A 14,371-nucleotide genomic window follows, 5' to 3' on the forward strand; every position below is an offset into this window, starting at 1 on the left:
TTGAGACAGGGCCTCCCTGTAGCTCCAGCTGGCCTGGAACTCACTATGTGGACCAGGCTGGCCTTGAACTCACAGAGATCCGCCTGCCTATGCCTCCTAAGTGGTGAGATTAAAGGCGGGCACCACCACGCCCAGCAAGGATTTTTCTTTTTTTGAGATGGGAGCTCATGTCTTGAATTCCTGATCACAAATGATCCTATCTCAGTGTCCTGAGTGGCCTGCACTAGTCTCAGTGAAATGGAATGCAAGCTCCTGATAGAGTTCATTGGAAAAAAAGGAGATGACAAGGTTAATAATCTTCAGCAACGTTCAGGCACTGGTGAACAGCCTGGAGCACAGAAGTATCACAAAAAGAACAGGGAACTGCCACTTTAAACACAGCTCTGCCCAGTGGGACCAGGGTGACTGTCAATCAGAAGTTGATATAAAAATAGTTGCAGGCCCATCACTCATCCTGAGTGGCAATGCTTACCTAAATTGGTCAATGGAGCTAGCGGCTTTTCGAACCTTTCCATACATTCCTACTAGACTGGTTTCTGTGTCGTTAAAAAGAACAGGAACATTCCGCAGGCGTGTGCCTGTTTAAATAAGAAAACAGATTAATATGCTGACACTAAAATAGCCTTTCTAAGAAAACTGTAGCTGGAAATGTATCATGTTACTGTATGAGGCAGGAATTCTCAAGGCCAACTTTTTTTATGTGTATGAGTATACTGCCTACATGTATGTAAGTGCACCCATGTGATGTGATGCCTGTGGAGGTCAGAGGAGGGCATCAGATCCCCTGGAACTGGAGTTATAAACAGTTGTTAGCTGCCATGTAGGTACTGGAACCCAAACCTGGGTCCTCTGCAGGAGCAGCCAAGGGCTCATAACCATTCAGCCATCTCTCCAGGCCCTCAAGGCCAACTTTCTAAGCATCACCCTCAGAGTAGAAAGAATAATAAGGGAAACACAGATAAATTCAATGACAGGAAATGCTTCAATTTCCACATGTATGAAAACAAACAAATTTACAAACTAAGAAATGATTTCAACAAACATGAAGAAGTTGACAATACCTGGGCCTTTGCATCTGCATTGCCAGGAGTGAGGCCAGGGACTTCCCCAGCTTCGGACACTCATTTCCAGATGATCCTTCCAACCTGACTTCCCACCCCAGACCATCCAACGGCTCACACTTCCTTTTGTACATCTAAACCCAACACGCCTACTACTATGATTCCAATTTCTTACTCTTGCTGGCAAACTCCCTCTCCTGGTGTTTCCTATCCCAGTATATAACAACTCCACCCTTCCATCCACAGCCAAAATCTTTCATGACTTCCTTTCAAACTTTACATGCTATCTGTCAGCAATTCTGCCAGCTCGCTTTACAAATAAATTCTCACATCCCTTGAAATCCTACTCTGATGGGAACTACCATCTAAGGATTAATGCAACAATACCCCAACACTTCCACCTCTGCTCTTAGCCCTCTGCAATTGGGGGGGGGTGCTAGAAAAAGAACCCAAGTCTCTTGCATGTTAGGCAAACACTGTACCACTGAAATATATCACCACACCCAGTCTATGTGAGTTATCCAGGAATACAGTAATACAGTGTGGCCAGGCACAGTGGCACATGCCTTTAATCCCTGCACTTGGGAGGCAGAGGCAGGCGGATCTCTGTGACTTCAAGGCCAGCCTGGTCTACATAGTGAGTTCCAGGCCAGCTGGGGCTACAGGGAGACCTTGTCTCAACAACAACAACAACAACAACAACAACAACAACAACAAAACCCCCAAACCCCCAAAAGAAACAAACAAAAAAATATAGTATGTCAGAATCACCACCCCTAAGTCTTAGAGTGAAATCTAATGCAGGCCTGCTCAGCCTCTCAAGCTCTCTGAGCTCACCTGACACCACTCCCACCCTCACTGCTGTCCCTGAAACCTCTAGGGGCAGCTGCCCCAGGGCCTCTGCACCCCTCTTCTTGCTCCCTCCTCACAGTTCACCCGGTCTCCTTTGGGACTTTTATAAAGTGCCATTTCTCAATTAGATCTTCTACTGACCATTAAAATTATAATTCATCCCCATACCTGGCACCCTCTAAGTTTTTTAATCTTTAAAGGAATTTTATAGTCAAAGAACTGAGAGATTTGCTTAATGACTCTTACAGACTTTATGAGGTTCTAAGATTAAAACTCTGATCTGTTGACGTTTATTTGTATTAACACACTCTTTGAACATGCATCTTGGAAATCTGCAGATTTCTCTACCAAAACTAAAGCACACGGACAAACCTGGTCAAATTATGCATGGGCCTGAATACTAATAGTCATTTAGATTATGAAAACCCATTTTGCTTCAAGTTTCCTGAAATCGCTCTACTACCTAGTCACCTGCCTTATCTGTCCTGCCAAGCATCATCTACTTCAACATGATTCTCAGTCTCAAACCTTCCTTCTCCTGTGAGGGACATCAGTTAGTCCTGTATACATCTGACTAATGATGACACTAACAGCACACGACCCAGGTCTCACATCAGGAAAAATCTCAGGCTTTTCACTGAAGAAAGTTTCTTGGCAGGTAATTTTTCAAACTCGTGTTCTAGTGCCAAGCCTTACTCTGGTTACCTTCGCCACTGTCAACTCCAGTCATGTTAATGGAAGACCCATTGCTGGAACCCGTGGAGGCAGAGTGCACCTGCTGCTCGAGGCGCTCCAGCTGGAAGACCAGGGAGTTCTTCTCTGTGCTAAGGCTCTCCAGCATGGTCTGCTTCTGGATGAGTGTCTCTGTTAGCTGATGGAGTCGGCTTTCCAGTTCAGACTGACTGCTGTTGCTTAAAGTTTTATTGGTAAGCTGAAGGACGAGGTGTTCATAAAATTAGTATATAGAATCAAAGTCCCACACTAAAGAAAGGATATTAATTGGGTTTTCAAATCTCTATAATGATTCTTTCAATGTCTATAGAAATGATTTTCAAACTGTATCAGCAGGCCACCTATGAACACTTAGAAAATGGAACACAACAGAAGGGGGCACTTCCTGAGATCCATATAGCATGCAGTATAGAAGAGTGTTAGTATTACCATTTTGCGGTAATTTGGTTTGCTGCTGTTATTTATTTATGGTCTTTTTGAGACAGGGTCTTCCTGTAGCCCCCGGAACCTGCTATGCAGGCTGACTTCAAACTTACAGAGCTCTGTACATCTCTGCCTCCTGAGTGCTACGATTAGGCATGTGCCACTAGACCTGGCAGAAGCAGTGCTTTTTAAATTTACTCAGAATATCTTAATTTCGATCCAAGAGGTCTTTCTGTAATGCATTAAAATGCCAATTGCTTTGTAAACTGTACAAATTAACTTCCTTTTTCTATGAAACAAGGTTTTTTTTTTTGGTGTTTTTGAGACAGGGTCTCCCTGTAGCCCCAGCTGGACCAAGATTTCAAGTCTTACATCTGAGTAGCACTTTCTGGTAAGGAACAGAATCATCAATGAGAAATAATTGTCTAAATAACTTTTTTTTTTTATTTGGTGTTTTTGAGACAGGGTCTCCCTGTAGCCCCAGCTGGCCTGGAACTCACTATGTAGACCACGCTGGCATTGAATTCACAGAGATCTGTCTGCCTCTGCCTCCCGAATGCTGGGATTAAAGACAGGAGACAGCTTAACTACACCTTGCTGAGACAGGTTTTTCTTTCTTCTGAGAAAATGCTGTATGGTTAATACTTGAGTAACAAAAACAGCACAAGGCTGGGGAGGAGTCAAGCAGTACTCCCAGGCCCCAGGCTCAATCCTCAGTACAAAACAAAACAACAAAAATTGCACAGTATGAATCCTCTGTATAGGAAGTTAATCTAAAATCAGAGGAGGAGAGAACCATGCCCAATCGCAGGGCAAGTAAATGCAAGACTGTGGGCTCTGGCATCTGGGTGGAAGGTCTAAGGGGCATTCCTTTCTCATTGACATTCTCGGAATTAGAAAAAAAGATTGTGGTGACTTTATGGACATCCTTATCAACTAATAATAGGAAGATTTAGCATTAGATTTTTTCTTAGGAAAAGGCAAACAATTAATGGAACTGATAATCAGCACAACCACATTAAAGTCAGAAGCCATGAAAGTTTGGAGAAAATTCTAACCTCAGATAACTGGCTACATGACACTTCTACAGAAGCCATAGCACAGAGCAAGTATAGGCTCAAGTGATGTTAGATGAAAATTCAACACCAACTTGAAAAACCTCACACTGGAACTCAGAAGAAAATATGGAAAGAGACAATCTTATTGAAACCTTTCAGGCTCACAAATCTTTTCCCATTCCTACCTGATTCCTGAGTTTTTGAATTTCTTCCTCTCGATCTTTAATTCGGCTTTGCAATGTGCTCTTTGTTCGGTACAGATCTTCTTCCATGTAGTGAAATTCCTACAGTGTGAGGTATGAATGAATAAATCTCAGTGTTCCCCATGCCCTTTCTAGTACCTTACAAAAGTGCCTGACCCACATTGAGAACTCAGTTTATAAGCTGACCACACACTGAAAGGACCAGACATGAATTTTGAAAGTTTGATAAAAAGCTAACACCTCAGCCAGGTGTGGTGGCGGTGGCAGAGGCAGAGGCAGAGGCAGAGGCAGGCAGATCTCTATGCGATTAAGGCCAGCCTGGACTACATAGTGAGTTCCAAGCCAGCTGGGGCTATAGGGAGACCCTGTCTCAAAACAAAACCAAAAGGGGCTAGAGAGATGGCTTACAGGACCTCGGTTTGATTCCCAGCACCCACATAGCAGCTAATAACTGTCCAAAATTCCAGTTCCAGGGGCTCTGATGCCTTCTTCTGGCCTCTGCGGACACTGCATGCACATAGTGCACTTAAATGCAGGTAAAACATACAAACAAAATAAAAAAAATATATATATATAAAATATTTTTAAAAAGACAACAAAGATGACAGAATATTTGTTAACAGGATAAATCATTTGAAAATGCAAAATATTTTTACCTTAGAGCTTGAAGAATGGGCCACCATTTATGAATGTAAGATATGTTAATAATATTATTAATCATGACAACAGAAGACTTGCTACATATTTGTAGATATGTAGATCGATGCTGTTAGCAATATGATGTTCACAAAATGACTCAAAAAAAAAAACCACAGGGCTGGGTGGATCTCTGTGGTAATGAGGCCAGCCTAGTCTAAAATAGGGAGTTCCAGGCTAGCTGGGGCTACAGGGAGACCCTGTCTCAAAAAACAAACATAAACAAAACAACTACAAAATGAACACTCAGGAGGCAGAGGCAGGTGAGCCAGAGATACACGAGACTTTGTCTCAAAAAAAAAAGACAAAACCCCTCAAAACAAAATGAGGACTGGCAAGAGGGCTGAGTGGTAAAGGTGTTTGCCTTCCAGCCTGATGACCTGGTCATAATTTACCAGGAGGGGAGCCAAATTTCTTCTAAGCTCTATGTCTACACAAATTCAAGGTTGAAATTACTTAATAAGGTACACATTTGATCCTGGAATTAAATACTTTACATCCGAAATCTCTGACTGAAAAATAAGTAGCCTCCAGCTATAGTCAGTTCATGTACCTCTTCTTAACTCCATCTTATTTAAAAGGGCATTTGAGAGCTCGCACGAAAATCATCTGCCATAATAAAATGAAGATTATCAAGCACATCAAATTGCTGCCCTTTAATATGTAACAGCTCTCTGAATAAACTAAAATGCAATTCTGAAAGGACAGCTAATCTTATAATTAACTAAAACAGCCTAACACACACACACATACACACACACACTCCTCCTCCTCCCCACAGGTCACTGCTTGGTTTTTCTCTTAACAGAAAATATTTTAAAGTGCTATTTCCATAATAAACCTAATGAAAAAAAATGAACTAATTTAAATACACATGAAAAAATCAAGAGAATCTAAATACACAAAATTGCAAATTTTATGAGTCATATGCTAAGAATCACAACAACAGTTTTTAAATAGAATGAACAGGCATTATCTTGTTGTATAAAATGAGATAGTAAGTGCCAATAGCAATGCTGCTACTCAGATATTAATATTAGGTACAGAATCTTATTCTGAAATGTGGTTATAATTATGTTTAATATTAACTGCCCTGATATACAAACTATTACATAAATATATTAATGTAAAATACTCTGGCTTGGGGAACAAATAACTGCAACTGAACATATACATTTTTTTTTCTCATAGAGTAACTAATATGGCATGACACTGCATTTCTAGTAAATAACACTGTAGTTCTTAGAAAGCACAGATGTAAGAGACTATGAAAAGTCAATGAATACAGTATGTTTTAAAGTTTTCTATACACTCAGGCTCTGACAAAGGGATATGATAAAATATAGACACAGGGTAGTGACAGAGTCTGGGCTACAAGACAAGAATACTGAATTTTATTCTCTTATCAATATCAGAGAGTTATATCATCATTGTGGGCCTTTATTTTTCATCTGCTAAAAACAAAAACAAAAACAGCTGGAGAGATGGCTCAATGGTTAAGAGCATTTTCTGCAAAATCTTGAAGACCAGAGTTCAGATCCCAGCACTTTTGGCACACACCTGTACCCTAGCTCTGAGAGGGGCAGAGATAGGAGGCTTACTGGGGCTTGCTGGCTTCCAGCTAAGCTGAGAAAATATGAGCCCCAAGTTTAGGGAAAGATCCTGTCTCAAAGGAATAGATGGAGAGTGATAGAAGAAGATACTGGACATCCTTTCCTGGTCTGTGCACACACCTGCACATACACATACACCTACACTCACGCACTCAGAAATACAAATAAATAATAAACAAAACAAATAAATAAATCTTTAAAAACCAAACAACATGGGTCAGCTAGATGGCTCAGTTGGTAAAGGCACTTGCAGCCTGAGCCTGACAACTTGACATCAATCCCCGGAACACATTTAAACATGGAAAGAAATCAACTTCACAAAGTTGTCCTCTGACGTTTACATACCCAGTGGTACATGTACCATAGCATGTATGTGCCCATATTCATGTATCATATAATACACATAAAATTTTAAATAAAAAATAGGCAACAAGATAAACAACCTCAAAAAAAGAGCATGGGATGGGAAGGCACTAAGGGACCTTTAAGCACCCATCTACCACTAACCTGTGTCACAAGCTTTCCCAGAAGATGTCCTCACATGACCACAAGAGGACAGAGTCTTCCTAGATAAGTGTCCACCTCAAGTCCTTACCTGTTTCATTCGGTCGAGTTCCGTCTCCAGCTCTTGTTTAGATGCTTTCTGCCCAGCTACTTGGTCTTGCAGATCTTGTAACTGTTCTCTTGCTGATTCTGCTTCACTAACCTGCTGAGCCTCCATGTCCTAGAAAGAACCTTACATGTGAAAGCAAGAACCAACCATTCAGTTCCGTGCATTCTGAGCAACCATCACATACCAGGCTTGGCAGGCTCCAGAGGGACACGATGAGCCCATAATAAGAATCTAACCTGACACCTTCATGATGTAATTAGCTAACAGTGAGTGAGGAGCAGGATGCTGCAGCTGCTGGGCACAGACCGTCTGGCTTCAGGAGTGTGAGCTGACAGTGGCTCACTGGGAGATTCATGCCTCCATGGAAAAAAACAATCTCAAAGAAACTTTAGTTTACTTCAAAAAAGACTTCACTGAATTAGTTCCATTATGCAGACTCTAATCAGTGTGTGCACCAGTTACCTACATATGGACAGAGTCCCTATTCCCTGATACCACCTGAGGTTAGCAGTATCTGATTTCCCATCTTCTCCTATTTCCTACTCTAACCTTTTCAAACTTAAAAGCCTGAATTTCCTGTCAAATCTACAAGCACAAAGAACACAACTCTAGATTCCTCTATTCTCTCCACACATGTTAAACACAAGCCCATTCACTTATTCCTTAAGGAAGATTAAAACCAGCACCTCACGTATACATTTTATCTTTGGGGACATTGTTTTTTAGACTCATATTCACAAACTCTTTGAAGAACTGGGATCATAGTACAATCCACTACACTTACATACCTCTCTGGATTTAGAGGGGAAAATGATAGTTGTAATTATTTTTTTCCCAATTTTTGAGTTCAAAGTGTTAGCAGAAGGTAGATTCACCTTTGTTACCAATTCAGCTCACTGAGTCAAATTATTTATTTTTTATTTTCTAAACATGGTCTCACTGTGTAGCCTGGCTGGCCTGGGACTCAAAGTGTTAACCAGGCTGGTCTTAAACTCACAGAGATCCATGTGCTTCTACTTCTGGAGTGCTGGGATAAAAGGTGTATACCACCACACCCGGCTGAAGCAAATTCTTAAAAGACTGAACACAAGGTGGTTAAGAACATGTCTTCTGGAGTTAGTTCTAATCCTGGCTCTAGTACTTCACTAGCCTGGTGATAAGCTGCTTTTCTCTGTGCCCAAATTTCTTCAAAGGTAGGAGAATAATCTCTCCCTCTCAGGGTTATAGTGAAGAACAAATATAAGGACAGAAGTCCAGTGTATGGTGACATTAAGTGCTCAGTAAATGATGCCATAATGATTACTAGTAACTTCTACAGAATATCTGATTTGTATACCTACTTTTTAAAATTAAAAATTATTATCAGTGGTCCTCTTGTACAGGACCCAGGTTCAGTTCCCAGCACCCACATGGCAGCTAACAACTGACTGTAACTCCAGTTCCAGGGGATCTTGCAGCCTCTTCTGGCCTTCATAGGCACTGCATGCACATGGTGCACCCATCCATGTACAAGCAGGCAAATCACTTATACACATAAAAATAAAAACTGGGTGTGGTGGTGCATGCCTTTGATCCCAGCAGCCAGAGGCAGGCAGATCTCTGTGAGTTCAAGGCCAGCCTGGTCTACAAAGCAAGTTCCAGGCCAGCTGGGGCTACAGGGAGACCCTGTCTCATAAAGAACAAAATAAATAAAAGATAAATTATGTGTGTGCATATGTGTGTAGGCATTCATGCCACTGTGTGTGTGTGTGTGTGTGCGCGTGTGTGTTGGAAGACAACTATATGGAGTCAGTTCTCGCTTTCCACCTCTATGTGGATTCTCAGGATAGAACTCAGGTTGTTAGGCTTGCATAACAAGCATCTTTATCCACTGGGCCACTTCTCCAGGTCTACTAACAAATTTTAATATTTTAATAGACCTAATACTTTACTACAGATTTCATAAACTTCTTGAGAAGGGGCAGGAAAACAGGTCAAAGTCATTTATGATGCTGGGTTGGATATTAAGACATACTGTATTTTTGGGGGGTGGTGTTGGTGTTTTTTTTTTTTTTTTTTTTTTTTTTTTTTGAGACAGGGTCTCCCTGTAGCCCAAGCTGGCTTGAAACTTGCTATGTATACTAGGCTGGCCTCCAACTCCATCTCAGAGATCTACCTACCTCTGCCTTCTGAGTGCTGGGATTAAAGACATGTACCACCACGCCCAGCTAAATTGTACTTTTTATAATCTTAGCCAAAGACATGGAACAATATGAGAAAGTATCGCATCTACCTGACCTAACTTCTAAGTTCATAAGACCGAATTCTTTGGAATTCACATTTATTTACAAATTTTAAGTAATTCTACTTTAAATAAAAAAATCCAAAAATACCAGTAGTTACTATTTATCGGGGGTCTACTACATGCCAAGAGCAGTGCTAACCCTTTACAAAGTATCTCTTATTTTCAAGAGAACCTCTGTTTAGCTGCACCTTGTATATGAAGATGAACTTCAAGAGGAACTGCTTCATGTGAGTTAATATCTGTTAAGTACTAAATGTGATACGAGCCAGGTCTGTCTGATAGTTGAGGCCCTGTTCCAGACAACAAACTTCCTGTCACGACTTGCACGCTTCCTTTGTAGTTCACTTCAGTCTGATAAATCAAAAACTTACAGAGTAAATGAAACACATAAATGAAAACCTGTGTGCTGGGCAGCTTCAGTTGTCAACTTGACACACATAGGTGGAGGGAACCTCAATTAAGGAATTTCCTCCATTGGATAGGCCTGTGGCCATGTCTGTGGGGTGTTTTCTTAAATGTTGAGTGATGGGGGGAAGGGGCTGTGCCACCCCAGTGCAGGTGGTCCTGTGCTGTATGAAAAAGCAGTGTGTGCACAGGCCAGAGGAGCAAGCTAGTAAGCAGTGTTCCTCCATGTTCCATGTTCTAGGCTCCTGCCTTGGTTTCCCTTAATGATGGACTGTGCGGTAAGCCAAATAGACACTTTCCTCCCCAAGTTGGTTTTGGTCAATGTTTTTATCACAGTGATAGAACTAGAACATCTTGCAAATGGTTGTTTTTATTTTAAGAACAGAAGATTTATTACCCTACAGTTAATTTTCTCCTATCCTCAGAGACTCTCTATGACTTATGTCAAAGATGCTGTATTTGATTAAATAAATGGCCAGATTTACTGCTTTTTTGTGATACTGGAGATTGAACCTAGGACCTCCCACATGCTAGGCAAATGTACTACCACTGAACCATAGCCCCAGACCATTACTTTTAGATTAAATACAGTGATTATACATAAACTATCGTAAGACTATAAATAAAACTATAATTTCTGAGTTCATTCTAATATTGGAAAACATCTCGGTATTATAGCAAACCTCAAATTAATTTGCTTTTGAGTAGCAGATCCGTAATTTAAAGATTATTGTCTGTTTCCTGTTACAACTCTTAAGTTTAGGCACAAGGCAGAACTTGTAGACCAGGCTGGCCTCCAACTCACAGACACCTTCCTCTGCCTTCTGAGTGCTGGGATTAAAGCCACAAAGCTACACACCTGACTTGGAGTTGGATTTTTGAGACAGGATCGGACTCTAGTAAGTAAGTGGTTGTAAGTAAGTACTGAATGACTGAATCTGGTTACCTGTGTTTGTTACCCTCTTAAAGAAACCTATTGCTATAGATTCACTTCTACATGGTGACTAATATTCCAGCAGAAGTTTATACATCATTTCAGTAATGCCATTTCCTCCGACAGAATCTATCACCACTCAAACTGATGACAGCTGGGGGTAAATGGTTGTCAGGATGCAGAACCACAGTAACTCTTACCTGAAGCTCAGATCTGAGCTGATGGATCTGGCCCATCAGCTTCTGGATCTCTTCCTTCTGCATCTCCTTCTCATGCCGAAGCTCTTCTAGCTCCAGGCTGCTGGCAGCACTGCTGTCTAGGCCTTCAAAGCCGGAGCCTTCCTTTAAGCTGCTGATCAACTTCTCTTTAGACTGTCAGGACATAGCTTGTATTTTTATTTTATTTATTTTTGGTGGTACCGGAGATCAAGCCTCGGGCCTCACACATGCTACGCACGCACTATTCCACCGAGCTAGCTTGCATACTGCAGATCATCCCACCATATAGAAACAAATACACTAGAGAATCATGCCAATTATCATCTCGATGAAAGAAAATCCACAGCCTATTAAAGCCATAGGGATAAAAATATAATGGATCCTTGCTTAGTTTTAGTTCCCATAGTCAGGTTATAGTTTAAAAGTTCTCATAAGCAAGATTTTTCTCATTCTTCTACACTTCTTCCCATTACATTCCACTCAACAAGTATTTATGGAGCATCTACGATGCACCTGGCATGACACGAAGAGCTCTGTGTAATAAAGATAATGTGTCCCCCTTTGGATAGTACTCTGTGCCTCATAAACTAAAAGGGAAACAGCAAGTACTCAGTGGAAGAATGCAATAAACTCTGAGAGGGACATGGTCAGATTACTGCAGAGAGCAGGAGAAACCACTTTTGGGGAAGAGGTTTCACTTGAGAGTATTTACATTGGCCTTGAATATGGCTAGAGTTTTATAAAGTATAGAGAAAATTCAAAAGCACAGGGTCTACAGGAAGTGCTAGGTGAGACAGCTCAGGAAGAATGCTTGAATCGATCTGTAAGGGCTCCAGATGCCAGGCTAAAATTGATTTTTTTGTTGTTTTTTGAGACAGGGTCTCCCTGTAGCCCTAGTTGGTCTAGAACAGACTATGTTAGATCAGGCTGGCCTTGATCTCATAGAGATCCAAATGAAGGCAAGGCTGGCCTTGAACTTGTGCAAAACCTTCTGCTTAAGCCGCCAGAGTGCTAAGATTACAGGCAGGTGCCACCACAGCTGGAAGTCAAAATACTTTCATTTGATTTGGTAGTCCAAACTGCATTATCAAAAGTGTGATGTGACCAAGATGCATTTTAGGAGGGCTGATCTGGCAGTGTTGTAAAGCAGGTGTCCAAACCATGGTCCATGGACCAAACTGGCCCGTGGCCTGTTTCAGTACAGCTCACAAGCTAAAAATGGTTCACATTTTCAAAGGACTGTAAGAAGTAAAAACAATGAATATGTGATGGTGGCCACCTCAGCCCACACAGTGTACAGATATTTACTATTTGGAACTTTACAGAAAAGTCTGTGGATCCCTGGCATGAAGGATGAGTGGGGAGAAGAGATCAGATTTACAAAGCACTGATTCTAAACCAACACTAAAGATCAACGGCTCTTTGATCTTAAATACAAATAGTTTAAAGTTATTCTCCTTTATCAGAAAGAATTTTTCCTTTTCTAAGTGGCAGAACTACAGGTGGTTTCCATTTCTGCAAACTTTATTTTTCAAATCTGCTATAATGAACACCAACATTTACATATCCCTAAATCATAAGACCCCAGACTCCACCCTCACACCTGTGTCTAGTGATTGTCCTTTCCTGATGTTGACAGTCAAGCTGTCACTGTCTTCAGGTTGTCAAGTCCCAGAGCACCACAGACCTCTCCCTTGTGAGTCCCAGGGACCTTCCAGTGCCAGATCTAAGAATTCCAGGAGCCTGCAGCACATCACAGCACCTGACTAACTGCCCATCACCCCTAGGCACTCTCCCCTGGCTTGGCTTCTTTCTGGTTCTCTCCAAACTCTGTCATTCCTCCTCTCAGTTTTCTTTTGTCCAGTTTGTAAATGCTAATGTTTAAAACTGTACATTGAACCCCTAGGCTTTCTTACATAGTGGTCTTTTTTGTTTTTTGAGACAGGGTCTCTCTGGAGCCCCAGCTGGCCTGGAACTCCCTATGTAGACCGGGCTGGCCTGGATCTCACAGAAATCAGCCTGTCTCTGCCTCCCAAGTCCTGGGATTAAAGTCGAGCACCACCATGCCCGGTTTCCATTCTTCTTGGTTAATTTTACCTACACTCCCAACTTACAAGCCATCTCCCATGGTTAATGCCCATGCCTCTCTGCCGACCTTCAGGCCTGAGTTTGTAATCACCTTCCTGACACTTTCACCTCAGTGTGACATCAGTTTTTCCACCTTGTCATGATTTGTGAGAGCCTCCTTCAACTCTGACCAGCTGTCATTTCTGTTTTTCCTTTTTACAGGTCAAGGAAACAATACTCATACATACAAAGAGAAACTGGGGGTCATCCTATATTCCATCTGACTTTTTCCTCTTCCCTCCAACTAAATTTCCAAGTTTTGAATAGTCTGCCTTCTACATATTAGCTGTCCTGTCTGCCATCCTCACTTTTGCAAACCAAGATCAGGCCCTCAATACTTTCTATAATCATCTGCTTAGCAGCTACCATCTCACCTCTGATTTCACCATCCCACCTATCCCTCCGATGCACTCAGTACTGTTAGGACACACTGACGAACAAGCCAAAGTCCAGCTCTTGCCGAAGCTCCTCCTTATTGTTACTGTTCTCACATTCAAATCTCATCAGGACACCCAAGTTCTTTAGCACCACCCCCCTGCTACAGAAGGAGACCAAACTCCCTGTATGGTAAGCTAGAGCCTCCACAAGGGGCTGCAGCCTGTCACTGGGTTTATCTCCCATCACTAATCTCTAATAGGCTATGCTCCAGCAATGGGCACTAGCTCCCCTAGGCATGCCATGTTCTCTCAGGCCCCCGCCTCTGGCACAGCTGCTCTATCTGGAATCTCTAGTCTTGCCTGAGTCTTCTTACTCATCCTTTGAAGTCTCCTTACACAGTGTTGGCTCAGTGCAGTGAACCCTTACATCCCTGGGCATATAAAGGTTTTTTTTTTAATTTTCCTTTCAAAGTCCCACTGTACTGCATCAGTAACTTACCCTATCACTTATTTTGATTGATTTTTAAAATCTGCTAAGCTGAATTATCTCTTAAAGCAGGAAGAATAAAAAACTAAAATTTTGGAAAGAGCTGTGTGATTCATGCTTTACTGACAGACGACAGTAGTATTTACCAGGACTGAACAATGAAGAAGCTAGTTTGAGTTGGGCCTCCTCACATCTAAACAGCAAGCAGTCAGAAACTGAGTGAGGAGGCTGGGGCTGGAGGCTGCTGGAGGTCTCATGAGGTGGCAGAGAGAAGCAGAGTATGCGGCA

At 41.8% G+C, this 14,371-nt stretch overlaps 1 protein-coding gene across 1 annotated transcript in view; it reads right to left on the reverse strand.

Moving 5' to 3' along the window:
- Nucleotides 1-14,371, reverse strand: part of Golga5 (golgin A5) — a gene marked incomplete in the record, with an annotated part of 34,244 nt that overhangs the window by 3,593 nt on the left and 16,280 nt on the right. Inside the window, 5 exon segments of the mRNA XM_008821719.2 lie at nucleotides 473-578; nucleotides 2,619-2,844; nucleotides 4,312-4,410; nucleotides 7,234-7,362; nucleotides 11,075-11,245. Coding sequence (XP_008819941.1) covers nucleotides 473-578; nucleotides 2,619-2,844; nucleotides 4,312-4,410; nucleotides 7,234-7,362; nucleotides 11,075-11,245 — 731 coding nt within the window.

This window comes from Nannospalax galili, unplaced genomic scaffold, assembly GCF_000622305.1.
Source record: "Nannospalax galili isolate Female #2095 unplaced genomic scaffold, S.galili_v1.0 scaffold107, whole genome shotgun sequence".
NCBI lineage: Eukaryota > Metazoa > Chordata > Mammalia > Rodentia > Spalacidae > Nannospalax > Nannospalax galili.